The following is a 27,682-nucleotide window of genomic DNA, read 5'->3' on the forward strand; positions in this document are numbered from 1 at the left end:
CCATGTAAATCATCTAGATTGTATCAGGGAACAGTGATACATGTCATTTTGATGAATGATGTCCTTACTCAACTTACTACCCCCTGGTAGTACAATAGAATTCATTGCAGTAGCATCAACTCTGCCATCCGGCCTAATATTGTTGGCTTCACATAGCTTTTAGCGCGGCTGTAGACTCACGTTAATCACCATCTAATCATAAGCTGTGAAAGTCAAAACACTACTCTGAGCGTCAGATGGATGTCCTGATGGCGCTATGAGTGCTGCAAAGTGACACAACTTTTAAGGCACGTGGTTTAACTGTAGGTCTGATTCAACAATGGAAACTAATCAATATTTAATCTTTTGAAACAGTTTGAAAATCATATTTCTTCACATAACTCCCATAAGTACATTTCACTTGATGGTAATCATTCTTTCCTTTGAAAAGGACCATTGTTGCTCTGCACATAATTCACTCTGTTTACAATCTTTCACTAAGAGCATTACGCATTAACCGTTTCTCCAAACATTGTCTTGCTCTGTTGCAGTGTTGATGTGAGAGGTGGTAGCAGTGTAGACACTGAGTCATGAAGAGAAAAGTAAAAGACAGGTCCATGTAGAAGCAGAGCGGTAGTGATAAAAGAACAAGAGAAGCTGTACAGTCTCTGTCTCTCATCTTTCCTTGATTTACTGTAAGTGAGGTGGAGACTATGACATCATTTCTGTCTGTAACACTGGCACTTTTAGCGATCTGAGGGGAGGGGAGGGGAGGGGAGGGGAGGGGAGGGTCCCACTGCAGTTTGCAGTGTGGCAAAGACAGCTGTCACTTCCGCTTTGGGATCTCCCCTCATCTCCTCCCAGAGCGACACGGGTAATTAGCCTGCGACAGAGCATGGCGTCTCAACACCTGAGGAGCAAAGAAACAGATGAGGGGTGGGGGGGTTAGGTAGCTGCAGCCTGTCAAATACAGCAAGTTCTGTCAGCAGAGTGGAGGAGTATTGTACTTACTACTGTTATCATCCAGAAATAATCAGAAGAAACCAATATTTTTGATTTGCCTCACTCTCTCACAGGATGATTCCAACTCCACTCAAAATGTCTCTGTCAGTCTTTCTCTTTATGTCTGACGCTGTTATCATCTCACTGTTTTTACATACTCTCAGGCTCTCCCACTTTGCTGTTCCCTGGTTTGACGTGCAGGATGTGAGAGCTGCTTTGCCTAGATGCTTTGCCGATGGCGTTTCTATATGAATCATGTCTAGTGGGCTTTTGTGTTGCACTTGACAGAGCATATTAACACAGCCACCAGGTAATTTCCTCTTGTTTCTTGCTGCAAACATACAGAAGTGCCAGAATTGTGTGATCAGTAACCTTAAGAAATTATTTCAAAAATGTCTAATTGGGACTCAAATGTGTCTGTAATCCTCAAACCTAGCCTGAACAGTAGAAGTAATGACAGGCGTGTGCAGGCATGCTGAAGTGTAAAATAAGAAACTTGAAATCAAAGTGTTTTTTTTTCCTCGAAGCATCAACAAAGAGCCTTGTTATGCTGCCAGTGTCAGGTTGTGCCTCTCCATAAGTGCTGATGCACTCTCACCCTGCAGCCTTCTGATTGATGAGACTGTGTTTCTGTGCTTTAAGATGAAATGCAAAAACAGCAGCACTGTTAAAAATAGCCAGTGTGGGCCGACGCCGGGATTCGTCTTCAGTACAGCAGAGTAGTATGGTAACTAATCGAGGTTAACACTGCAGTGCTTTTGTGTTGCAATATGTTGATATTCCGTAATTTTTATTACTAAAATACAACTAGCCCGTGTTTTTAAATATATAAACATACATAAATATGTCACCCTAAAGACTGTCGTTTACAGATTTTTTTACAGAAAAATACAGAATTTTTTAAAGACCAAGAAAGATTTAAAGGAGCTTTATGTAAGTTTTGCTATTGCTAAATAGCCAATGCTCTGTTATTCTGTTCTGTTTACTTGCCAGTCTTGCCAAGAGCTTCGGCCCTTAATGAATTTACAGTACAAGAGGTTATATCTCAGCCCGTTTGGAGAAGTAGGACATTACCCGGCGCCCTGTGGTCGTTTTTGCCTGTGCTGTTAACAGTCAACTTGACCAGCCATAATATAACAAGCTGGAATTAGTTGACTTCACCTGCGTTTGTCAGACCGCCGCGCCGCCTTGAATAATGGACTACAGTAATAATAATTATCCATTGCTGATGAGTGGTTAGAAAGGTGAAGAGTTCAGAAAGCAGTCACATGATTTTTGTTTAACCTCCTTTAGAGTGTGTGTGTGAGAGAGAGAGAGAGAGAGAGAGAGAGAGATGGGATTTCTGCTATGACTATATAGAACACATGTAGCCTCCACTTTCTCCTGTAATAACATGCAATCGTGAAAATTGTAAATTGAACATAATTTTTTTCCAGAATTGATGATCAGTCACAAACATTTGTATTTTGTTATCTGGATAACTTTCCTCCCAGACGAACATAGTGGCCAAATTTGTAACTAGCCTCGTCTCAGATAGAGTCTACAACATCAGCAGTCTGATGGTTTGTGAGGTTGGTCTGGGATGGTGTCAAATTCCCAGCCTGAAACATCCCTTCAGTCCGCCCCTGAATACACCCCCTGAGCAGCGCTACTTCTTCAGGACAAACTGGATGCTACAGTGACTCAGTATCAGAAAGTGACAGGATGGGCTAACTGGGCATGAGCTAGGTGGTTGACAATGTAGATATAACAAAACTTAACTAGACAGACATATTTAATGCCCATACACACCCAAAGTTGTTAGACTTTCTACAGCATAAGGACTCTGTTTACTAGAGTTTTAAGGAAATTAGGCCCTCTTGTGATGCTGACAGCTCCGAACGTACTTCCATGAAAATACACAAACAAGCTGATGATTTTTGCACTACAGTCCCTCTTAGTAAGTAAAAAAACAAAGTTAAAAATCCGATTTCTCCCCAGATGTTTGTATTATTGATTCTTTTCCCCATGAACGCAAAAATATTTGCAGTTTTTTTTTAAATAAAAACTGAAAATAATGAGCCCCAGTTACTTTTTATGCATACAAAGCTGTCCAACACAAAGGAGAGACTGTTTCTTATGTGCTGTGATAGTGCCATTTGCATGAGCTCTTTAAACATGAAATCGGAGCCAGATGCAACACAACAAAGTGGCACATCGGCTGTATCTGATCATGGCTGCGACAACGTCTGAGGTTTCGTCTCCTCTCGCTATCCTGCTGTCTCAAGTGATCGATTAGCATGCCAGACCCCGCTCCCTCTGCCAGGCCGGCTTTACACTCAGTGGCACAGCAACTCTCCTCTCTGCCCATGTCATTCACTTCACACTGTGAGCCCTTTCTCCAGCCTGCCTCCCTGCAGCCATCAGTAAACACCATGCCCCCAGCTTCAGCCCCTCATATGTACCGAGAAATCTGCCTCAGCCAATTACCTTTCCCGTTTGATATACTTTATGCTTCTTTCCTTTAAGAGGTAATGCAGTGCGAGCGTGGAGTCTCATGCGCTCATTTGTTTGTCTCACTCTCTCCTTTTCTTCAAACTGGTGAGTTGCCATGGTGCCAGTGGCCAGCTGTGAAAGAGAGAAATTGTGCCTGATGGTGGTTATCAAGTGGTTTCAGGAAATTCATGCAAGTCTTGCACCTTTGTTCTTCTCTTTGCAGTCTTTCTTTTGTGAAATTTGTCTTCCACGACTTATTTGTCCTCGTTGAAGTCTGAGCAGGTTATTAAAGCACAGATCTTTTTTTTCTGTAGAACTCAGTTTGATGCTATGTTTTCAAATATCTGATATTATTTTATTTTATTTTATTTTTTGAATAAAGTTTAATTTATCCTATTACACTCATTATGTGTGTAGCCAAAGCAAGATAGAGCTTACGCCTGTGTTGTCCAAAACCTATTAAAAACACATTTAGAAGCATAAAGTTGCGTTGGGTGACATTCCTTCATTATGATGAACTCGGCCAGAATGATTTATCCTGAAACAACTCTCTAGCTGCATTGTCATCATTTGAAGAGGAGCTCTGTGACGGGAAGATATCACTGAGTATGCTCAGGGATGTGCTGCCTCTTTATACTTCTGAGAAGATTAAACTACATTTGCTATCTTCATCACAGTGAAGCAAAATGTCACCAATATGCAACGGTATGGCTTTTGTTTAATGTGTTTTTAATAGTTTCCGGATGATAATGAAGTTATACATCACAGAGGCATGGGCTGTATCAGACTATGGCTGCACAAACAGTACTTGTTAGTAGAATAAATCCATTGTTGGTCTTGGTCTTTTCATGGGATTTGTTGGTAATGATAAAAAGATAAAATAATGCCATCCGTATCCTTTAATCTTGTGCGCGTGTGCCTCTGCGAAGGAGATAAAGAGAAAAAGATAGAGTTGTTTGTGTCTTCTTTCTATATATGTATGTGTGCTTGTGAGCTACAGTCTGTGTGTACTCCTATTTTCACAGTCTTTGCTCCATAATACACTTTAATCCTTTTACTCTTCCCTTAAAGTTTCTCTGGATTTGCATATATCCAATTAAACCTCTGAACAGCAGCACCTTCACTGAATCTGTGTGGAGTGGAGTCACGTACAGTTCTGCACTCAGTCACTGTAACACATCTTTTCTTACATTACTGCATGTCAGCATTAAACTATGAGGGTCCATAAAGACCATAATTCAAACTAAAGCTCACAAAGTGAAATCTCACACACACAGACTGATGAAAACACATGCTCATTTATACTACATACGCAGAATAGTGGCAAGTGAAACGACACACATACACACACTCAAACAACAGAAGAAATTTATTTTACGTACATTTGAATTTATTACAAAAAATGCTGTGGCAAGTGAGAGCTGTTTCAGTATAGGGTATAATGTGGAAGAGTTCATTTCACTGTTTTCCCATAATGTGTAAAATATGGAATTTCCATATTTGATCTTATAACTTTCATGTGCTTTTTCTCTATATGAATAAAGTTTATTTTCTTGCCCTCATCAAGGCCTTAATATAGTAAGATTCTGTCAGCTGGACTGTACTGTGTCCACCTGGCTGCATACTGCACACAATATAGAGAACAGAAAGCTTAAGTGAAGAGCCTTTTGTTTGTGTAAGCACTGAATTGCCTGGGTGTGTACTTTTGACTGATGAAACCGCAGCGTAAAGCACCGTTGGCTGACACACTCTTGCTCATTATCCCATCTATTGTAGGGGAACGGGCCGCCATGCCTGTTTCCACAAGGCTGCAGTGCTGACTAAATACGTTCACTGTCCAAGGGAAGATCGATAGTCTCTTGTTTTGCAGGTATTTGTGTGTGTATGTGTGTGTGTGGTTGTTGGGTCGTGCAAGATTTGTTTCCAAGCCAGGTACTGAGAGAGTGTGTAAGGTCATGGGTCTGTGACTCCTGCTGCAAAAACTTTCATGAAGTGGATGCAGTTTGACAACACTAAAAGCTATTATATTTCTCAACCAACAGTGACTGAACACAGTCTTTTCTTTAGTATTTCCTGTGCTATTTTGATCATCTCTATCTTTTACAGAGGTGCTTTCATTAACATTGGTTCACTTTTCTTTCTCATTCATATTTAAACAGAAGCTCTGACAGTGTTCCCTTTTTTTTGGATCTCCTTTGATCACAGAACATTGTTGATATTTAAGATCCAGTCCATTTCCTGTCGCAAGTAATTTGGTTGCCATATCTACTTTGTAACCCCATTAGTGTCTCAGTTACACTTTGCACGAGAAAGCTCCAGTCGATGAAGCAGGAGCATTTTTTACATTGACAAAGTCATTGGAAACTGAAATCTTAAACAAGGAAGACGACTATTAGGTTAGATGGGAGTTAGTTGGCATTAGCTGTGTCAATAGTCCCTCCACTGACTCAGAGAAATGTCATCAAATGTTGTTTCCTTACCTTAACTTTAAAATCCTTTGGCCCAGAACCAAAGAGCGATTGTAAAAAATCATATCCACCGTGCACTGCAGTTCATGTTTGTCCTTGTGTGTTCTTTTTGACATGGAAAATAGTGCACATAAAATAAAGATGTTGTGTAGTGCGTCATATACTTCACATTATAGGTGTGTAAACTATGCATAGCCAAAATGGGTCATTGATTATTTCGGGAGACAAAAACTAGATCTTGTTACATTTATAAATCAGATGATTTCACATGCAGGTTCTGTTAACAGGTGACTCTAAATTGCCTGTAGGTGTGTATGAGTGATAGCCTGGCGACCTGTCCAGGCAGGGGGTACCCCGCCTCTTACCCACTGTCAGCTAAGACTGGCTCCAGCGACACCTCCAGTGTGTTTGTGTGGTATGTACTGGTCCTACAGAACTTTATCACTGTATTTATGAAATATTTTATACTAGAGTTTGTTTAACAAACTGCCTCAAAGTGTTTAATGTCACATTATCCCGACACACAGTAAAGTACATTTAGTGCACAAAGTACATCCACTCCTCTCTTCTTCTACTGTTGTTTTGTGTGCTGCGTGGCTCTTAAGAACTGCTGAAGTTTGACAAAGCACTACTTTCTCTTGTAATGAAAACAGACACGCTTGATTGTGTTTTCCTCAAACAAAGTGTTACCTTGATCCCAACTGAAAGCAGAGCACTCTGAAGCGGCACTGTACTTTGTCATAGCAGACAACAAATTTGCATCTCCTGTCTTTCCTTTTTTTTATTTTTGGTAACAAAAGGCTCTTTTTTAACTGCTCTCGTCTGGTTTTATTTATACTGTATTTTTTCAGGCAGCAGACTCTTGATACTGAGCCTGATCAAGCCAGGCTCATTCACTGCAGAGAATAGCAAAGCAACGAGGGCAAGTTATCTCAACACAGTGCTGACTTCTAATCTCTCACATTTAATTTATGCCATAAATATACAAAGAATATAACCGTCATTCACACACATGCCCTGTGAGCAATATACAGGGCTGAATATGCAAGGCGATACGAGCCTTTTTGCAATCAGTGCTTTCCTCATTCACTTAATTGTCATTTCTTCATTATTTTTCTCAAAAAACATCTGGTAAGAGAAGTAACAATGCAAGAGATGCCAACATTTTTTCATTCATTCACCCTTCATTTTTACTCGTAAATACATTGAGGTAGAGACTTCATTTAAAATATAGCCGCGTAAAAGAACAATGCGCAAAGAAAAATCCAATGGACGAAGTAACTCAGGAAGGAAAGATAAAAAGATAAAAATGGCAATACATAGTAAAAACTGATAACAACCCAAATTATGATAGTGAATCCTAAAGAATAATTAAAGCAATTAAAATTTAAAGCCAATAAATCAGCTCAAATAAGAATTTATGTAGTGCTTTAGATGGTGTCATGACAAAGGCAGATGCTGCACAAATAAACTTGAAAGCGGCCATTTCTCTGCATCTGTCAGAGATGTTTGGTTAAATGAACATGCTGCATGTCTCATATAATATGTGTGTTTCTGCGTCTGAGTCAGAACAAGTTGTGCAGACAAACCGAGTGACCCCCCCAGTGTGAGACATCACTGACTGGTAGTGTTGAATTGTGGGTTGTTCGGTTGAATGGCTCTGCCGTCGTTTCGCTGAGAGCGCTGAGATGCTTCACGGTGCAATTGGGCTCTTTCATTCCTCCTGTCTTCTACTCCCTCTCTCTCTCTCTCTCTCTCTCTCTCTCCCAACCATTCTCAATTCTTACATGCACCCTTTTCCACACTTCAGAGAAATGGGAGAAATTGCAGCACACAGCTATGAAAAGTAGAGCTGTCCCATCAAAATCAATTACTCTCCCGATCTGTTGTTTGCGTTATGGTGAACTGACTGTATTTTAGTAGATTTTTTAGCTTTTTTAGTCCTTTTGTCCACAATGGTCTGTGAATCACAGTAATGCTCACGAAAGTTGTCAGATTCCTCTGCAAGAATTCATCCACCTGCACAGGTATGATAATACTGGAGTGACAATATTAACATGTTTTTATTAAATGAACTAACTGATCATTGACTGTTGGTCGACTACAGCCTTATAAGTATCAGTGTAAAAGTGTTGGACTGAAGGCAAGTGAACTGAGCTTTTAGATGTGCAGAACCTTAGTTGAGATTCTGTTCAAGCACTCAGTACGTTAGACCTGAGTGCCCCTGGACTGCTTCACTTTTGCCAAGACATTTTCTCTTTCCACTTATGAGATGGCCAGTCAAACTCTCTCAGGTAGTGACATTTGCTCTTTCTCTTCTTTTGTGTTCTTCATCTCTGCTATTGGATTACAGTGAGTGTTTTTATGCCACCGTGCACGTTTTTTCGACTCAGTATCACAATAAAAGCACATCTGATCCGTGTATGCAGGTTTTTGGGTGTCCCTCCAGGAAGAGGAAGCTGCCCTTTGACGGGACCTCTGCCCTTTGACCTTATCTACACCGACTACCACGGCCTGCAGCAAATGAAGCAGCACATGGGTCTGTCACTGAGGAAGCACAAGTCAGTCTTCTCTCTCTCTCTCTCTCTCTCTCTCTCTCTCTCTCTCTCTCTCTCTCTCTCTCTCTCTCTCAGGACTGTCATTTCTGTTTGTTTAACACGCTCCATTTATTTGTTGCCTCAATTTTGGTTATCACTAATTGCCTTTCTGATGAAATACTTCACTATTGGCTTATTGACTTGCTGGCATTACAGGCTGGTAGACTGGGCGGCTAATTTAGCCTCTTTCCATGCTGATCAATGAACAGGGTCAGACTTCTGGGCTGATGTCACTTCCTTTTTCTCAGACTGTTGGTTATATGCATCACATAGAGAAGCTTAAAATGAATGTGTTAGCATATACACAACACAAGTTTATAGTTATATGTATTAGAATGAAACACAGCTCATTTATTTGCAAATGGCCAAACAAAAACCAACATATTCCATCACTCTGCGTGGCTGCAGGCTCTGTTCTCTGACAATAAATACAGTTGGTAAAGTTTTTGTTACACATGAGCAAAACTGGAACAGTCACAGTACACAAGAAAATCCTCTTCTTTATCAAAACAGAGAAAAACTTTGTAAACAGCTTTTAATGCAAACTATTCCCTTAGGAGGGAAATATATTTAAGAAAAACTTCAAAATCTTCAAGTTATAGCAATGTGAAAATAATGGTAATCGATGGGGTGTAATACAGTGTTGACATTTCATCCTGTAGCTTATTGCAGGTTGTTTGCATCCTGTATTTTACTGTCAATGTATAAGAAAAGAAAGCTGCTACATTTGTTAAATGACCGAGCAGAAGGTGCACTCATTTCACAATAATTCATTCGGATTCTCCTGTGTTTTAATTGTCTAAAATGCGGCCCCCAGCAGAGCAGCAGCGAAAGCCTCTGCTGATTCCAATCAGCATCAGTCCAAGGTCAGCCGATCGACCAACACTCCTGAGCTGTCAAAGTGTGACAGACCAGTACTTTAATTTCCTCGCCAGCCCTGATGCTGATTAGAGATGCAGGGCATTGATAAATCTTCTCAGACTGGATTACATCAGTGGATTTTTTTACTTCCCACTGCGAATATTCACTGCTGATAAAGTGCTGGTTTTCTTTACGTCTTTTCTCGTGCTGCTCCTCGTAAACTAAATGTTCCACCCCTGTTTTTCTGTTCAGGTTTAATCTGGAGAGACGTCAATGCAACGTATTTCAACATGTTTAAGTGCTGATGCAGTCGAAGCGGTGCAGTCTATTCCCTGTTGCAATGTTGCCTCAACATTATCAGGAAAGATTTCAAGCATTTTTCAGTCAATCCAGAGAGACTTACACATGGCAAAAGAGTTTAACATTTCAGAGAGCAGTATTGATCCATGTGTTTGACTCAAATCCAGCTTAGCCGAGTCCAGGTGGTGTCATGCTCTGTTCCAGGAGAGGGCTCTGTGATGGCTGTGAAACAAGGCTGTGATTTAAACCTCAGCTGTCTCACCTTGAGGCCCCGTATGAGCTCTGCTCAACGAGGGGAGACTGGCAGGGGACATGGATATCCATCACGGCTGACAGCTTTACAAACCACTCTGACAACAAGACACTATTATGGCTGTGTGATAAGCTCCCATAACTCTAAATGAAGAACATTTTGTTTGTTTTTACACGACTGTCATTCGTGTCGTTACTGAGATCTAACTGTATGAGCATATTATTATGCAGACTTAATTCTTAGTGTGCCTGAACGTGCTACCTTTGGTGAAAAAAACGAAACTGATGGAATTATTTTTCACTTTTTTTGCTCTTTGTTTCACTAATTCAGCAGAGACTTCCTGATTTGAAAGCAAGACACAACTTTGTTCTAATTTTAGCTCAGCCTATTTCTTATTCTGTCCCAGGTGCCACATCCGAGTGATTGACACCTTCGGCACTGAGCCTGCTTACAACCACGAGGAGTACGCCACTCTGCACGGCTACAGAACGAACTGGGGCTACTGGAACCTTCATGGCCAACAGTACATGACCATGTTCCGTACGTGGACTTTGATTTTTCTCTAACAGATTTCCACTTTGCTCTTTCTGAGCTCGAGGCTGCACATCTGCTTATGGGAAATTATTAGATTAAATGTCTGCATAAATTTTCACAGATGATTATAAATCAGAAATACGAGGTGTTTTGATGCGTGTGCGCAGGCATGTGTGCATCTGAGTTTATGTGACTGAGGGTGCAAACAGATTGGATGAGCTTACTAAGTCCTCAGGACGACACAGGCGCAGCTTTGGGGCACAAACACTGCAGAGCTCGTTCATAACATCTGTGCCTGCACAGATGCCTGAAGCAGCCTACAGTAGCCAAGCACCACCAGGCTTACACACACAAACACAAGCACATTCACGGCACATTTGGTGAAACTTCAGCTGTCTGCACTAGTCTCCAATTAATTCAGAGACAATGGGCAACCCCCGCTGTTTCCAAAATACTTTGTGTTATCACAAAGCATGACACTGTGAAAGATGTCAGCTTTCATCTCAGGTTTGAAAATTGACTGAAAATACAGTTTCTTTTGCCTTCCCACTTTACAGCTCCCTGGTGTAGTAGATCCTTTGTGTGTGCCAACATTCATAGTGCCATTTTGTGTTCTGAGAGCTGAAAGCTTTCAGCACACATTAAAGCTGCAATCCATAATCCTGTGTTCGTCAAAACTACAACAAAGATGATTAATAAAAAGGTTCACTTCTGTAAAGATCTTTCACCTTTCTGTTGGTGTACAGTTAAAATCAACCGACCAGGTCACGTGGAGGAAAATACACTGTACGGATTATTGATGAAGTTAACACTGGCATCATCAACAAGAAATTTCTCAACATCACAATTATGGAACGCATCCTCAACCCCAGTACATGTACCATTTTTACTGTTTCACCACACTGTCCCATACAAATGAATGCAACAATACATTTTTTAAAATATTATGAAATTCAGCTTTACAGAATCGCCATTGCCTTCCTTTTATTCTGTATTCTCTAAATGCACAGCAGTCTGGATCTCCACAATAGCTACTTTAATTTAATAACTTTTTTTTTTCCCAGACATTGAATTGGACTTGTAACGTTGTATTTCCAATTGTTTTGTTTGTCCTTGGCAGCCCACACTCCAGATAACTCCTTTATGGGTTTTGTGGCAGAGGAGCTGAATGAGACGGAGAGACTGAACATTCAGAGGAACAAGGTTAACAATATGGCTGTTGTGTATGGAAAAGAAGCCAGCATGTGGAAGGTCCGTATCACACAATAACCCCCTGCAACAACTGTCAATACATGTGGTATATTTTTTTAGCATCTTTCTAATCTGTGAGTGGAGGAAATGATTTGACCCCAAGTGGGTTGTTTTTAATGTGATAAAAAAAATGCAGAACTTTTGAATATCACATTCTTTAACTGTAAAACACCCACTAGATCTAACATTTCCAAACAACTGTCTCCTCCAGGAATCTGTCCTGAAGTGTGTTGGTAGAGGAACAATTGGTTTTGTTTAGAGTAAATTTTCCCTCCGAGCTACTGGCAAGGTTTCTCTCTCGTACTGTAACTTTGAAGTGTGCTGGAGCTTCCCCCAAGGTTTGCTTCACTTGTATCTAACTGGAGCTTTGTTCCTGCACTGCCACAGCGTCCCATGTTTCTTAGAACAACTTGAGCCGCAATGTAACATTTGTGAGTCTGAAAGATTGCATTGTAAAAGCCAGTAGTGTCAGGGTCTCTCCAGACAATGAATACCCCCTCATTGAGAGCAGCTTCTTCCTCCACCTCCGTTCTGAGATTCGCATGTGAGATTTTGGGCTTGCAGAGGTCCTACGAGAGGAAAAATGACTAATTCTTCATGTCATATTCTCTCTCTTCCCCTACATCTGCGTGTCCCTACTCACTTCCCTCCTCTTCGCGCTTCTGTTCTCGTCCTGTACTACTCTGTATTCATGATACCATGATGCATCATTGATGGATCTACACAGCTTCAAGTAAGTGCACCTGCCTTACACTGGCATTATCGATTCTCCAAATGTCAAAACCCAAACTGAGTGTTCCTAGACAGTTCCCCCTCAGTTATGTTGGCATGAATTCATATATCAGAGCTTTGGTTTTGAATGTCAGTCCAGGAAGCAGTTATTCCAAAATAAATGCTAATAGACGTGATTTCAAATATCTGCCAGAATCTCCTGTGTAATGTAGCATAGAGGACCATCATGTAAGTGCATGTGTGTGTGTATGTGCGTGTGTGTGCATGTGCACATATTAGGGTGGAGTATTCATGGGCATAGACAAAATGACTAAATGAATGAGTGAAGTGAAGAAGTTCTGCCTTTTTTCCTACGGTCACAGTTATAATTCACTGTAGAAGTATCACTTTGAGTTACAGAAAGTGTGATTTCATCTCCATGTTGCTCGCAGACATTAAAATAGCCCGAGATGAAAAACGAGGAGTAACACTCGGATGACATTTATAAATGCTTTATGCCTTCAAGACATAGCATTAGTAAATAATTCATGACATTCCCCCCAGCAACACTTTTTGAGATGAACAAATTCACTTTTAGCTCAGTAACATTATTCAAGCAAAGTGTCTCCACACAGCAACACAGAAGATATACATTGATTTAATTCTTTCATCATGTCACCGGTGTTGGATAGTTACCAAGATGATGATGCTTGTGCTAACAAGAGCTGACTCAGCTCATCAGATCTGGTTGCCTCATTTCCATTGACAATTTTTGCTCAGGCTGGGGTCATTCTCCTGCCCTCCCCACAACACCTTTGGGATTTTCTCCTCTGCCTGTTATAGAGTGGTTGTGTGTAATACTGATGAATCAGTGCACCTCCATTTAACTGGTCAAAGTAATGTTGGTGCTAGAGGAGAAGTCATTGACAGTGTTTAAAGGTTCTGTAAACAGTTGTCACTGCTACTAGACAGCCATAAGCATTAGTCCACACATTGCCTGCTGGCATTAAACCAGTTAGCAATAGCAACATTTGCCAAACAAATTCAGCAAGGGTAACAGCAAGTTAGTTAACGTTATCCTGCCTAATGTAGCAGGTCATTAATGAAGACGTAACATTATGTAGCCATCAAGTTACTTAAACATCAAGGAGAAGAAAAGTCAGCTCTGAGTCAAGCTGGAGCCTTTTAGGGTTCCTAAAGCCAGACCAGTATTGGCTCTACAGTTCGACAGGGAAAGAAAGAAATTCAGCCTTGGAGTTATCTGCTGGGACCGGCTGCACATATGACACCGACAGAGCCAGTAAAAAGGGAGGAACTTACATGCACCAACACGTACACATGCCTTTGGACCGCATACCAAAACAAAGGACAGAGACACTCAGATTTACAATACACACAGAGGGGGTGTGACTTCGTTCTCTGCTCAGGACGTCATTACTCCATTATATCTTTACATAGAAAATAGTAGTTTGCTGCTATATTATTGTTTAAAATCTTGTTTACAGAACCTTTAAATTAAACATAGTACAAATCAAAAGAAGAAAAAGCTCATAAATGCATAGCTGGCATTCTCACATATAATGTACTGTCTGTGTCTCGAATGAGACATTTATCTGAAAGTTAATTCAAGAATTTCATAAAAACAGACTTTAGTATGGACAGCTTTTATTTATATATTCATCATAGAGGTCTGTGTTTTAATATGTGAGTTTTCAAAGCAACATAAGCAATATAAAAGCATCCAAACTGCAGGTCAAGTGGTCTTGAAAACCACTGCAATATATGCCAAATACAAAGTGAGAATGAGAGGCTAAAACTAACCAACAGGGATATGGTGGATTGAAAAAAAATAATAATTTGAATGCAAATGAAGCTGACCCACCTTTGTAGCAGTGCTTGCAATGATAAATCAGTTATTTTACAGTGCCCTTTTTTAAGTGTTTAACTCATTTTCTCCTGAATGTCTGAAAAGGGTAAGGAAAAGTTCCTGGCCATTCTGCATCGCTACATGGAGATCCACGGGACAGTGTACTATGAGACACAGCGTCCACCAGAGGTGCCTGCCTTTGTCAAGAACCATGGTCTGCTGCCTCAGCAGGAGCTGCAGCAGCTCCTTAGAAAGGCTAAGGTGGGGACATTATTGATGCTTTCATGAGAATGCTCAGATGTTTGCACACACAGTTTTTGGTTCATATTGAAAAGCTCTCTGAATAGCTTTGTGCTTTTGAAGAGTTAAACTAAGCCTTACGCAAGTGTTGACCTGGATATGAGCAGCTCAGTGTATATACTCACGCTATCCTCCTCCTTTTTTCCTGTCAAGCTTTTCATTGGATTTGGTTTTCCATATGAAGGTCCCGCCCCTTTGGAGGCCATAGCCAATGGCTGCATCTTCCTACAACCCAAGTTTAATCCCCCTCACAGCTCTCTCAATCATAACTTCTTCAGAGGGAAGCCCACCTCCAGGAAGGTAGATACACTTGTCTTCATCTCAGCCATGAGAATGATCGTGATTGACAATATTATTACAGAACACAGTAATTTAATTTCTGCCTGTCCTTCCACATATCCACACATCCATAACAATCAAGTGCACAACACCATTCTCTCATCTTGACTTGATTTGTAGTTAAGACTTTTATTGTTATTGTAATTATATATCCTATTTATCCCTCCCTCAGGTGTCTTCCCAGCATCCCTATGCAGAGCAGTATATTGGCAGGCCTCATGTCATCACAATCGACTTCAATAACTCTGAAGAGTTTGATGCGACCATTCGTGAGATCATGAGGATCAATGTATGTTCATTTTCGGCGTTTGTCATCCAAACTCAGCACTACCCATTCAAAATATAATAGTATTCTAATATACAGTCTACCGCAGCACACTTTGTACTGCTGCATAATAGGCTGGGTGATAGCATAATATGCTCTTGCACACTTTACATTCACACTTCACGGGGTTTGACCTACTTTTGAAGCCCTCAGCCTTTAATAGAGCTCTTAATCATGGCATCCGACATTAGAGCAAAATGCTTAGCTGGCTCCCTCTCTGCGCCCCGCACTGCTAATTGCTTGAGATATTGAGCGGCTCAGTAGGTAAACTATGCCCACACCTGGGTTTACATGGCTGCTTTCCAGAGGCCAGCGCCACAGTCAGTAAGCTTTGTCCACAGCAGATCATATTAATCAATCACGCTGTGCTCAATCTGTCACCACAACAACACTAAGCCACAGCCAAGGCTCTTGCAGTGCCAAGATGCATGTGTGCCTCTACCTACCAGGTGTGTTAAATAGACCTTGTGTTTCCTGCTGATAGAGGTAAAATAAGGTACCAGTCATGGCACTGGTAAATGCTTAAAAAGCAGTTACTTGGAGGAGGCAAAACAAAACTGGTTACTCAGACTGACTGAGCAAGTTCCACCTTCTGTTTTGTATCTTCTTAAAAAGATTAATCATTTTAATGTTCATAAATATCATGCATAAGAAATTGGTGGATATTTGTTTTAATATGGCCATGTAGTATGGACATGTAAATGTTAGGACTAGATTGAAATTAAAGAGAATTGTAAATACGGTAAAACAAAAGTATAGCATCACAAAATAATAATGTAATAATGTACAAAGCTTACAAGGTTATACTGGATCTTTCTCACCCAGAAATACAATGAGGATGCTGAATGCATAGTTTTCTTTGACTGCCACAAAAATCTAGCTCATCTCTTACTTTAACCGATCATATTTTACTTACTTGTACTTTTTACATATTTGGAAACCCTTCTTGTAGCTTATACTCATCGTTATTCTGTATTGTGAATTACACTCACTCACTCACTCACTCACTCACTACCCAGCACTATTTGTAGTTAAGGTTTGTTGGTAAAGCTGTTGCTCATGTTTTTAATGTAAGATAGCTTTTTCTGTCAGTGAGCTGTAGTGCTACCTCTGTGCCTGTCTGAAACACTGTTGCCTCCGTTTTTACTGACACCATGGCAACAATGCATGATGGAAATGAAGAAACAGACAGCTGATGAAGGCGCACTAAAATGTCTGACACCAGCTTCATCTTACTCGCAGGCAGGGCTTGTGTACGTTTTTCTGGACATGGCTGCTCCAGGCACAGCTCAGCTCGGGAAAGTGGATGAAGTTTTATTTTATGTCATCAAAGATGACGTGAAATAATGAATGTTGCTCACATATTTTTGAGGTCCAGCAATGCAGTCAGTTTTGGTATATAAACTGCACAGTCTTTTTGAAATGTTTTCCACTGCTGAATTCAAATCACCATCTATGAAGCATTTTTTTCCTCTCGCTCTCGGATTCTATTATATAAAGATGCCCAAAAGGCAAATTGCATTGCAGAATAGCTGATGAAGTGCCAGATACATTTCATTAAACTCAGATGAAATAAAGTAATAAGGGAGTGCTAAAAGGAACACAACACTAAAAGGAACCATTTATCAGTTTAAAAGCCCTTGTGCTTTAGTGGCCTGATAGTAAACAATGAGATCTCACTTCAGCTACCATGGGAGACATTCAGAGGGGATTCTGCACTGGGGATCCTAACACAATGTATCCTATCCTGTTATATTTCATAATTACTGATGTCATCAAAAAACAATAGGTTCAAAAATTCAGTACTTAATATAAAACTGTCTCATAAGACATCAGCCTGCACTAATTCAATAAGAGTGTTTCTTCCTGCCACTGCTGTGTTCTCACATCTCTCACAAGACTGTTAGCATAAAACACTAGAAAGAACTGGACAAGCTATCGATCAGTGCTCTCTCAGTGAATTTTAATCTACTGTCTGGTATCAAAATTCACACAATGAGCGGCGGGCCTTAACGACACTGATATATGCACCCGATGGACCCAGAATGCTCAAAAACATTGGCTTCTTCCACACTGGACGACCTATGCCCCGCTGTCAGTTTAATCCATTGTTTGACATATTGATATAGTCATCACTAAAAATAATGAAATCAATTTTCAAACTTGTCACCTGTGATGTATTAGGTCATTGATTTTAATGTGAGGCTTGTGGTATGATATAAGCCTTTCACAATTACACTAATGAATATGTCAGTTTTGATTAAGTATCAGATGCTCAGTTCCTATAATTACATGGACACACTCCCTCTCTCTCTTGCCCCCCACCGATTCTTCATCTGTGTTCGCATCTGTGTTTGCAGGTGGAGCCATTCCTTCCCTATGAGTACACCTGTGAGGGAATGCTTGAAAGAGTTCATGCCTACATTCAGAACCAGGTGGGTCTCAAAACAAATCCAAATCAGTAGGCATGCCAGTTAGGGTCATAATGATATAATAGAAATTGTTTGTTGGTGCATATGTTGCCTCTCAGCAACTTAGGTTGGTGACATTTTGGGGTTGTGAATCGACCATAGAAATAGAAGTGAAATGTGAGCAAGATTAATAATTCAGTGCGTGGCTCAGCTGTTGTGGCCCTTTTTTAAAAGCGTTTTGAAGGAGCTAGTTGTAAATTTTACTATCGCTACATAGCTGGCGTTAGCATTAACAGCTGTTTATTTACAAGTTTAGAAGAAACGTTGCAAGTTCAGCATTAAAACTTCATTCCTTTATCCTCCAAAAGCTGTCTCCAGCGGTGGAATTCTACGGCAATGTTAACTCTTGTCTCCATCACATCTCACCAGCTAGCCCTGGCTCGCCTTGTTACTTTGTAACAGCGACTCACTGTAGCCTCTAATCTGCCCTGAAGATGTAGCACTGCTCAGAGTGCATATTATAACCTCTTGTCTTGTAAACGCAACAATGAAGAAGCTCTTGTCAAGTAACAATCATCACTACGGGCTCCCGGAACAACGTTTGGCAGCAGAGAAAATTTACAAATGGCCCCCTTACATAAATAGTTTGACATTTTGTGAAATACACTTTCCCAAAATGTCATAGTACACTTTTAGCTATGCATATAGCTGATAAACACAGGTAATTTGCATTTAATATAATATTACCAACATATGCAGCTATATTTGTGATTAAGTTCATACTAAAGCTTACAAGTCCAACTCACCTCCATTACAGTGTTTACAGACTATTATTTTGTTACACCCAGCAAATCTGCTTCCTTGGACTTTTCCTGGTGTGGACCAGACATTGGTGGATACTTGGGTCACTCCTGGCTCTCTTAGCATTCTTACTTGCTCGCTGTTTCTGAAGCATATTTATCATTTGTCCTTCTCCTGGAACAGACACACACCATCTAAACCACACCGCTTCAGTTCGACACATTTAGCCTCCTCATTTTTTCATGCTCCAAGCTTAATATTTATTTGAATCTTTTGTTTCCCTGCTTATCTTGACAGCCGCTTTTTTCAGTCAAATTTGTGGTGATAACTGTATTAAGTATTTCAGCTTGTGTTTTGAGCTATTTAAATAAAGAGGTTTTCACTAGTTCCTAAGAAATATTGTGTGGATAAATGGCTGATAATAGATTAAAAACTAAAACGGCAATTGAATTTTCACAACTGCACAATGTCTCCTGTCCTTGCAGCAATCACATGTCCATTCAGTTGATCTGCGTTACATCAAGAGGCTGAACTTGTATTTAGACAGTTCCCTTTCTGGGATTTCTCAGTTGCTTGGCCACAGTATTTATACCTCTGCTACACTGCCTGGGTCAGCTATTAAAACCTTTGCAGGCGCCAGCTACAAGCATAATAGACAAGCACAGTGACTAATTTTTTCTCAATGATGCTCCTCAAGGACAGAGATGAAAGAGAAAGTAACGCTCATACATAGAAATGGTTATCCAATTTTTTGCACACGTGAAATTATGAATTCATCAATAATTAAAATCTGATGTTACATCGCATACTATTGTAATCAGAACAGTACAGAAGTCCTTCTACCAAAATAAACAAACAAACAAAAAAGAATACACTCATCACACACACATCCAAACTCAACATACACACATTTTTGTATTTTGTATTTGTATATTCACTCATGTTGACATCCTCTGGCACATCTATCATGTTGTGATGGTTGGTATAGAGTCTGGCAGTGGCAGGTTAAGGAAATGTGTTAGCCTCTGCTCTGCTCTGACACAATCTCTCCCCCGCTGTCAGAAACACACACACACACACTCAACATGCCGTGACTGACTGAGACTGTGACTGCCTGCCTGGCGTGCACAAGGTCAGACTCCCAATCAGACTCTCCTCCCTTTTCTTTTTCTTTCACTTTTTTTGTTTTAACCCTCCCTGACCCCCATTTCAGAATTTTCCAATTTTATTTCTAACTTCACAAATCGCTCACATTTCTCAAATTTTTCTACTTTCCTGCTGAATCTCTAATCCTCCTTATCTCCCACTGTGACTTCCTCTCACCTCCATCCACTGACAGAGTTCCAGGGCCCCCATTGTGAACTCCTCCCCAACAAAAAAGCACTGGTTATAGGACAGCATGATGGCAAATGTCCTACTATTTTTGTTCTTAAAGTATCCCAATATCTGAGAAAGCATTCAACTGAAAAATAACAGTGACAATTCTTTCAAACACACACAATTAGACTGTAAACAGAGAAAGATGTTTGTTTACTTTGTGCTAACCATAGAGGATTCAACAGTTATTTTTATTATTACAATGCATTTATGGGCTGGTGGGGGTCATCCTGTGACGTACAGCAGTGAAATCTTTAGGAGTTATAAATGTTCTAATGTTCATTGTACAAAGAATATATGCAATGTGTAAATAATAATGCAGACATTTGAATTAATGTAAGACATCAAGTTATAACCTAATATGTTTTCGCATTCAAGAAAACACTTCCCTCATTAACTGAGCTGGTGAGGGCGGCAACATTACCACATGATTCATTCCAAATCATTCCATTCAAATGATCACACAGGCTTTCAAAACAAACACCCAATTTATTCCTCATGAACCCAACAGTGAACACGCTCAAAACGTCCGTTACAGTCATCCATTGCATTGAAAAAGTACAACAACTTCTCATGTAGAGAAAAAAAAAAAACCTTTCCAGGTAATGACTTTCACCTTTCACCTGTGCACATAATATGTACATAACATGTTTAAACAAACCTGTGTGATCATCTGACTGCACAGACCAATGTGACTATCTAATCTTATTGTTTCAGATTTCTTAGTGCGCGTGTCTGTGTGTCCGTGCGTGCCTATGTGTCATGGATGATGTCTGTGTTTAAGAGTGGAGGTGCAGCAGAGATGGAGAGATTGGAAACCTGGTTATTGCCTGTGGGCACTAGGAGCCTGTTTAATAAACGGGTCTAGAGGCCAGAGGGACATGTCAGAAATGTTATTACCTGGGTCTTATGAATAGCTCCAGCTGGAGGGGGAATGTAATCAGGGCTTTCACCAGAGCCTAATTTTGCCTCCAATCCTCATTTGTTATTGGGTTGTATAACTGCATTCATATACTTCTCCTGGAAGATTGTTGAGGACTTGTCAGTTCTGATAAGCACCTTTGCATTGTAACACTTCCATTATTATTTCCCGTATCAGTTGTCCAGAAGTTGTATGTATTGCTAAGCTGAATACTTTGTCACTGCTCTGCGGTGTAGTATAGTGTTTATTTATACCTGACAGGTCAAAGTGTTTGCAATATAACACTCAAAATATTACTGATCTGGGACATTTTATCTTCGCACTTGCAGGACTTTTGCTCTCCTCAAGCTCAGTTTCCTCCAGTAAACTTGTCTAGGACGTGGCTGGGCAGCCCTCCCAGCCCTTTCATCCTCCTGCCCAACTCTAGCTTCCTAACCTGGGTGTCCAACGGCAGCTCCTACACATCCTGGCCTCCACTCAGTGCGCTGCGGCTTTTGGCTTCGCTTGAGGGTCAATCGTGTGTGAAAGCGTGCCAGAGTGCAGGACTAATCTGCGAACCCGCCCTGTATCGTTTCATCAACATTAAGGAGGCCTTCAGCGCGTAAGATGTTTCCTCATTTGGATAATTTGTTAATGACTGTGCATATTAATTTGGCCTTACACATTTTTAATCTTTTCATTTGCTCCTGTTGACACTGCATTATAACAAAATTGTCACACTTAATTTTCATTCCTTAATGTAACAGATTTAGTGTTTATCAGCATGTATCAGGGTAGTAAACAGGAAAACAGTAAGTTGAACTGCCCCCCTTTAAACACAAGAGACTGTTTCACACTATTCAGTATTTAGTGAAATGTAATGTCTTTTCAGGAAAGTCTTAAAAATGAGATGTTGCATCTTGAGGGAGATATGAATTTAACTAATTTTCCCTCCTCAAGGTGTTGTGTGTCATCTGCACTCCTAGTTTCAAAATTATGCAGCAGCACAAAGTACAAGAGAAGACACCGGCTCCCCTTTCCCTGTAATATTTCCCTTCCCCCCTTGAGGTTCTAGAGGCAACACTGTAGAATTAATATTAAATATTAGTGGAATAATCACTGGTACCCTCTGGCACTCCTGCTAACATTATTATTAAACATATTATTAGAGGAATAACAGTTAATACCCTATAAACCTGAAAACAATAAATGTTACATTGTAAGCTGGGTCCTCCTTCTCTGTCTTTGTGTCCAGGCTGGACTTCCAGTGTGAGGGACTGGAGTCAGAGATGAACCACCTCTTCCCTGCCTTCTCAGCAGAGCATGCTGAATGTGGCCTGCAGCAGGATCCGCTGCTGTTCAGCTGCGCTGGCTCCAGTGCCAAATACCAGCGCCTATGCCCCTGCAGGGACTATCGTATCGGCCAGGTGGCATTGTGCAGGGACTGCCTATGACCACAGGAGCTCCTGGTGGACGGAGACGCTTTTCTAATTCTTGGCGAGGTCCAGGCTGACCCAGGAGATGCTCCTCTCTGACAAGAGGAAAATACGGTAAAAAGCTGTAATGACTGAAAAAATAATGACTCTTTTCCCTTACCTCTGACCCAGGACTGGCTGCCAAAGTAGGTAAAGTGGTAATAACCTCTCAGGGAACTGCATGATTGTACTTTGAATCTGGTGGGTTTGAAACCTCAGTTTAAAGGTTTACATGGCACCACAGTCACTACAGAAGTCATGATGAAATGTGTCATTTGATGGATCAGTTAGTTTAGTAAAGAAATCATGAGCAATCAAAAGGAAAGAGTGATCACAAAAAAATGTTGCTAATGCTTGAATTTCATAAGTGTGTTTTTCAGTGTTGTGTGAATAGCTACAGTATCTTAGTGGAGTTTGGATATTTGTACTAGTTGCACCAAAAGCCATTTACAGCGTGCTGAGATGTACTATTTTACATGTCCTGTAATGAATATATTTGTACATAAGTGTTGTTTAATAAAATTCAGGGGGAAAACGTGTTGCCATTATTTATAAGATTATTAATAGGTTATCTGTGGAAATTATTATATTTCATCACATTTTAAAAACTAGGACTCAAAGTATAAGACATCATCAATCTTTTATGGTCAATTTCACAAAGCCAAGTGCGGGGAAATATCCTAATTACTTCTTTCAGACTGATTTATATGCAAACAGTGCTGGCTCAGGCTCATTAGTTTATAGAGCAGTCTTTGGATAAAAGATGACAATAGTGTTTGGGTTGATTCCTGCATCTTTATTTTATTTTTCTTGCTTTATTTATTTTTCTCATAAAAAAAATAAAAGCTATTAAGGAAAGCTATAGTAGAAGATATTTGTTGTAAATAATACAATGCTCTTAAGCACTGTTTATATTCAAGCCCTTACAGAAACCCATATTTGTGGTATGTTTTCTACTTAGGGAGACACTCTCTTTGATAACACAACCATTTGTGGTGAAAATTACAGAGGTTGACATCAGCCCTCTATACAGAGAGAGTAGGAGATGAGCTGCACTATGACTGTACAGTGACTGATGTATGGTAGCAGTAGATAAAATGACAGCTTTCTCCGCTTGCCAAATTATTTTGGTATAATCCTCACAGATGAAGTGCCATATTATTGTAAATTCTCATTTTCTTTGAGTATGTCTTAAAACAACAGTCACGTGCCTACACATGTGTACACTGGTGACATTCTGTGAAACAAAAAAAAAAGACTTCTAAACTTGAGCTGAAGCTAATGTGAGGTTTCAGCAGTCTAAGTTAAACAGTGTGAAGAGGAGGGATGATTACAGTGACCAGAAACTGTTTCAATGTACAGATATGAGCCTGTGAGTTTTGTATTAAGACAGAAGCCCATGGCAACTGCAGCAGAGTTAAATGACTGAAAACTGTTAGATTTAGTCGTATTGTTCTTGTACGATTGAAGTCATTTCAAACCTAAAGAGGTCAAAACTCAAACAACATTTGTAGTATAAAAGGACCCAGATGGACAAGCCGACATGCATTGGTCTGACAATACAGTTGTTTCATATACTACAAGTGTTTGTGGAGTTTTGATCTCTTTAGACTTGTAACTTTCCCCATGCACCTTGGAAGTAGGTGAATTTGTGCCAGAAAGTTCTACTCCGCTTTCGACAGCCATTTCAAAGCACAGCACGGTGTCCATCATGTGTCGCATAATGATAGGCACACTGAAAACGGCAAATGATCAAATTCTCCCTGGAATTTTCTCTCAGAAATACTTTTACTTGCTTGGGGCAAAAAAGATATATCATGAGAAAATGTTGGGACCATTTTTTTTTTTTTACCAAGACAGTACTTAAAGGCTGTAATCTACTGTTTTACCCAAAGCAGGTCCAATTTAATGTGGCTCCCATTGCCCCACTCAATGTACAATCTTTAATGAATTTCAGTTTTTCCACATGCATTTCTGTTTCATCACATAGTGGTTGTAGTGTAGTTATAATTCCTATGTTTTATTAATGTATTCACCAACAACTATACATCCTCCTATGTGCACCCAAAGGTGGAGGCTGCAGCACAAACAGATAATGGATGACAACATCATAAAACAGTTATAAATAAAATGTGTTTCCATAGGAGAGGATATAATTGTTGACAAATACTCTCCATAAGTAATCACAGATGCTTGAAAATGTCCTTATAGCTTAATATTATGATATTGTAGCGTGTTCTAAACTATTCATTAAAGCCCTAATAGCCCACTGGTTATGCAAGTTTAATTGTGGGTCTTAGCCAATTAATTTAAGGGAAAAAACATCAAACACACAACTCCAATCCTCTGGGTGCCAGTGACATCAGTATGGAGTGATTGAGTAAAATCTACAGTCGAATGAAATCTGCTGTCTACAATTTTCTTCACTTCAATCATGTTGTTTTATATTCATATCCTCAATCAAGACATGCACTCTTTCATGAGTGGGTGTGCGCTCATTTCCCAAATTGCAGTAAGACTTGAGCACCATTCGTTTTCTATGGCATTTCTTGTCAACTTCAGGCTCAACTTGAGAGCTTGAGGATCAGAAATTTTCAACGGGATTTTTTTTTTTCTCATTTATTTCAAATCACCTTTACAAATGGACATTATAATATGCACAGAAATGTTGCAATGTCACTAAAGTCATTATCATGTGAGCTGCTGCTCCACTGAAGTTGTGAAACCCTTCACTAAGATAAGAGGATTTTAATGAGACATCCTCAAAAGACAGAGTTGGAATTTGCCGGTTTTCATTTAATGATGGTGTCTCTTTGACTGATAGTAAGGACCATTTCGCAATATGCCTATTTCTCCTTTCCAATTTATAATCTCTGAACTAATGTTGAACTTTCTCTTGATTCTCAGAAACCAAAGGAAAAATAATCTATGTGTGTGTTGGCAGTAGTGAAGAGGGATTTGAATCTGTTAGGGCTTTTATGGTGAGAATTCAGGTGCTGAACAAAAGCCTCTGAGACTTAAAGCTATAAAGAAAAATATAAATATACCACTTGAGGGTTTTCTCAAATTGTTTTTTTTTTTTCTGAGCAAAACCTACTGAGCTGCATCTGTAGTTAAGCACTTTTCTATTCAGCCATACAGAAAAAAAAGCTCACCTCTATTTCTGCTTTCACCTCTTAAAAACTTTCATTAATTTGCCGGCAAGAAATAACTGACAGAGTAACACACTAAAAGATGCTGCAGCAATCACACAAAGATTTTTTTTTTTTTTCTTTTTTTTTTTTTTTTCCATCCTGCAGGTAAAATGTGCTTCTTTGACACTTCTCTTGTCCTGACAACCTGTTGATTTTGACCTCAGACAGATTCTCCACGCCCTGCTTATGGATCAGTCTGGGACTGTGTGTGCTACAAAGGCTGCCGGCAAGCTCACTCTGCGCTACCTATTTCAGGTAACAATGTGGATTGAGGTGGGAGAAGTTTATTATGGAGCTCTTTTAAATCTCGAGCTATGGAAAATCTCTGCTTGGCCTGAGGATAACGCGAATGAAAATTCACAGGACAGTCAATGTGCACACACACATGCTACATGCTTGCCTTAAGAGAGCAATCTTAATGGTTTACTGGGATATGTGCTGGAGGTATAATGGTGATGAAAGAACCTTTGATTTGCATTGTATTATTCGGGAGGATTCCTCGCTGTGAGTATATTTAATTGGGCATTTACAGCAGGTTTATGCCTGCACTGTAAGTGTTGTTACAGTACATTTAATTATACATGAAATTTAAGACGCTACAGCTATACTTACCTCATCTGTGAAATGCTCTGTGCTGTATGTGTGATAGAATACAAGCCTGCATCTCCACAGTCTGTTTATAACCAGCTACATCGTCAGGCTAGACCTACCTCGTGTTGCTGTTAACTCACCAGTCTTCAGCTGTCAAAGTTATAGGGCCGATGAAATAACACCTTCACTTTTTTGCAGCCTTCTGTTACCATTACCTCAACTTAATCATATCACACTAAATTTTGACATTTACTTCCCTTTGTGCCATATATTACCCAGACACAAGTGCAAAGAAATAAAGTGAAACTTTTTCAAGTACTGAAAGTTTGCAATGCCAGGAGCCAATTTTCTTGGTGGCAATGGATGTAACACATACTAGGAGAGATCTAAGCTGAATTCTTAAGAGAAGCCTGACAGGGCAAGAAACACCACAAGTTAGCCAAACTTTAAGGATTTGAAAAAGAAATGGAAGGCAGTTTGTAAACTTCAATTGAAAACATCCATCACAGATTGCAGACCAACTGCAGCTTTGAACTGCACAGTACGTGTGGTTACTTTTGGTTTTACCTTTATTTTTCATACCTGGTAAGACCGAGCTCCCAGGTGTCAGTACAATGTTTCATAATTGGCAGAAATAATGGTTAAAACTACAAAAAAAGACACAATTTGTAATAAAGAATTATGCTTTTATAGAACCTGATTTTAACAGAATCATTCAAAAGAATAAATTACCTTTACACAAATGAATGTATTATATTATAAGTCAAGGTTTTGACTATGTAAGTATGAATGTATGTGCTAGTTGAATAGTAGGTGCTGCAGCTCTCAAAGCAGTGTGAAAGTGTGTTTTCCTCACCAGTGAATTAGAGTGTAACCACGACACAATATGATTCATGGCATAGCAGGCCAACTTTTGCAAGGAGAGAGGTCAGACAGACTAGGATTAATCGCTTTTCTCCACACGCAGCAGGCACCTTCATTCCTCCAGCCTCACTCTCACCTCCTCACCACTGCCCTTTCCATTCCTTTATTCTCTTCAACTCCTCTATTTCCTTTGTACCTTTTTTTTCTAGTGCTTCTCAATTTATCCACATTATTTCTCATGTGACTGTTTTTAAATCTCAGCCCTCATCTCATCTCTTCTACGAGAGGGCAGCGGAGGTTGCACTGCTTGCTCACATTTAATTGAAACTCAAATATTGAAAACTTCTCCATGACCAATCACCCACCCTTTACATTTCTGCTGTGTTATATTTGATACTTCTTCCTAATGAATTCTCTTCTTGTCCTTGCTCATGTCTCTTTAGTATTGGTGACAGAGAGGAGACTAGCTGCCTTCTGCTCACGCTGCCTCCCACAAAGATAAATGCATCACACATAATGACTCTGTGCCCTGCTTTTTGTGTGTGCATACTGTATGCGGATGCCTTTCTCCATAATAATAGGATGTAGTCTGAAAAACCAACACTCTCAGACGTTACTTAATGGAGTGTGCTTGTTATGACTAAAGAATTGCAGAGTTGAGGAAATTTTAGTCAGTTTCTGTCAGAGACCTTTTAACATATATATAAATATATACAGCAGTACAGTAAGGACACATTTTATATGTTGTAGTTTTATAAATTACAATTATAGAGTTATAGCATTTTACCCATAAAGCCATCCAGTAA

The 27,682-nt window shown here is 39.9% G+C and overlaps 1 protein-coding gene across 2 annotated transcripts in view; it reads left to right on the top strand.

Moving 5' to 3' along the window:
* Positions 1–22,656, top strand: part of LOC111230274 (alpha-1,6-mannosylglycoprotein 6-beta-N-acetylglucosaminyltransferase B-like) — a 54,689-nt gene extending 32,033 nt beyond the window's left edge. The window contains exons 10-19 of one of the 2 annotated variants that reach the window (XM_022756956.1): positions 8,354–8,485; positions 10,342–10,475; positions 11,590–11,720; positions 12,448–12,453; positions 14,404–14,559; positions 14,752–14,898; positions 15,110–15,226; positions 17,623–17,697; positions 21,103–21,374; positions 22,008–22,656. In XM_022756956.1, coding sequence (XP_022612677.1) covers positions 8,354–8,485; positions 10,342–10,475; positions 11,590–11,720; positions 12,448–12,453; positions 14,404–14,559; positions 14,752–14,898; positions 15,110–15,226; positions 17,623–17,697; positions 21,103–21,374; positions 22,008–22,206 — 1,369 coding nt within the window. In that variant the 3' untranslated portion in view covers positions 22,207–22,656. The remainder of the gene's footprint in view (positions 1–8,353; positions 8,486–10,341; positions 10,476–11,589; positions 11,721–12,447; positions 12,454–14,403; positions 14,560–14,751; positions 14,899–15,109; positions 15,227–17,622; positions 17,698–21,102; positions 21,375–22,007) is intronic. The other variant, XM_022756957.1, reaches the window with a different exon arrangement.
* Positions 22,657–27,682: the final 5,026 nt, after the last annotated feature.

The sequence above is a fragment of the Seriola dumerili genome, unplaced genomic scaffold (genome assembly GCF_002260705.1).
Source record: "Seriola dumerili isolate Sdu_G_001 unplaced genomic scaffold, Sdu_1.0 BDQW01000260.1, whole genome shotgun sequence".
NCBI lineage: Eukaryota > Metazoa > Chordata > Actinopteri > Carangiformes > Carangidae > Seriola > Seriola dumerili.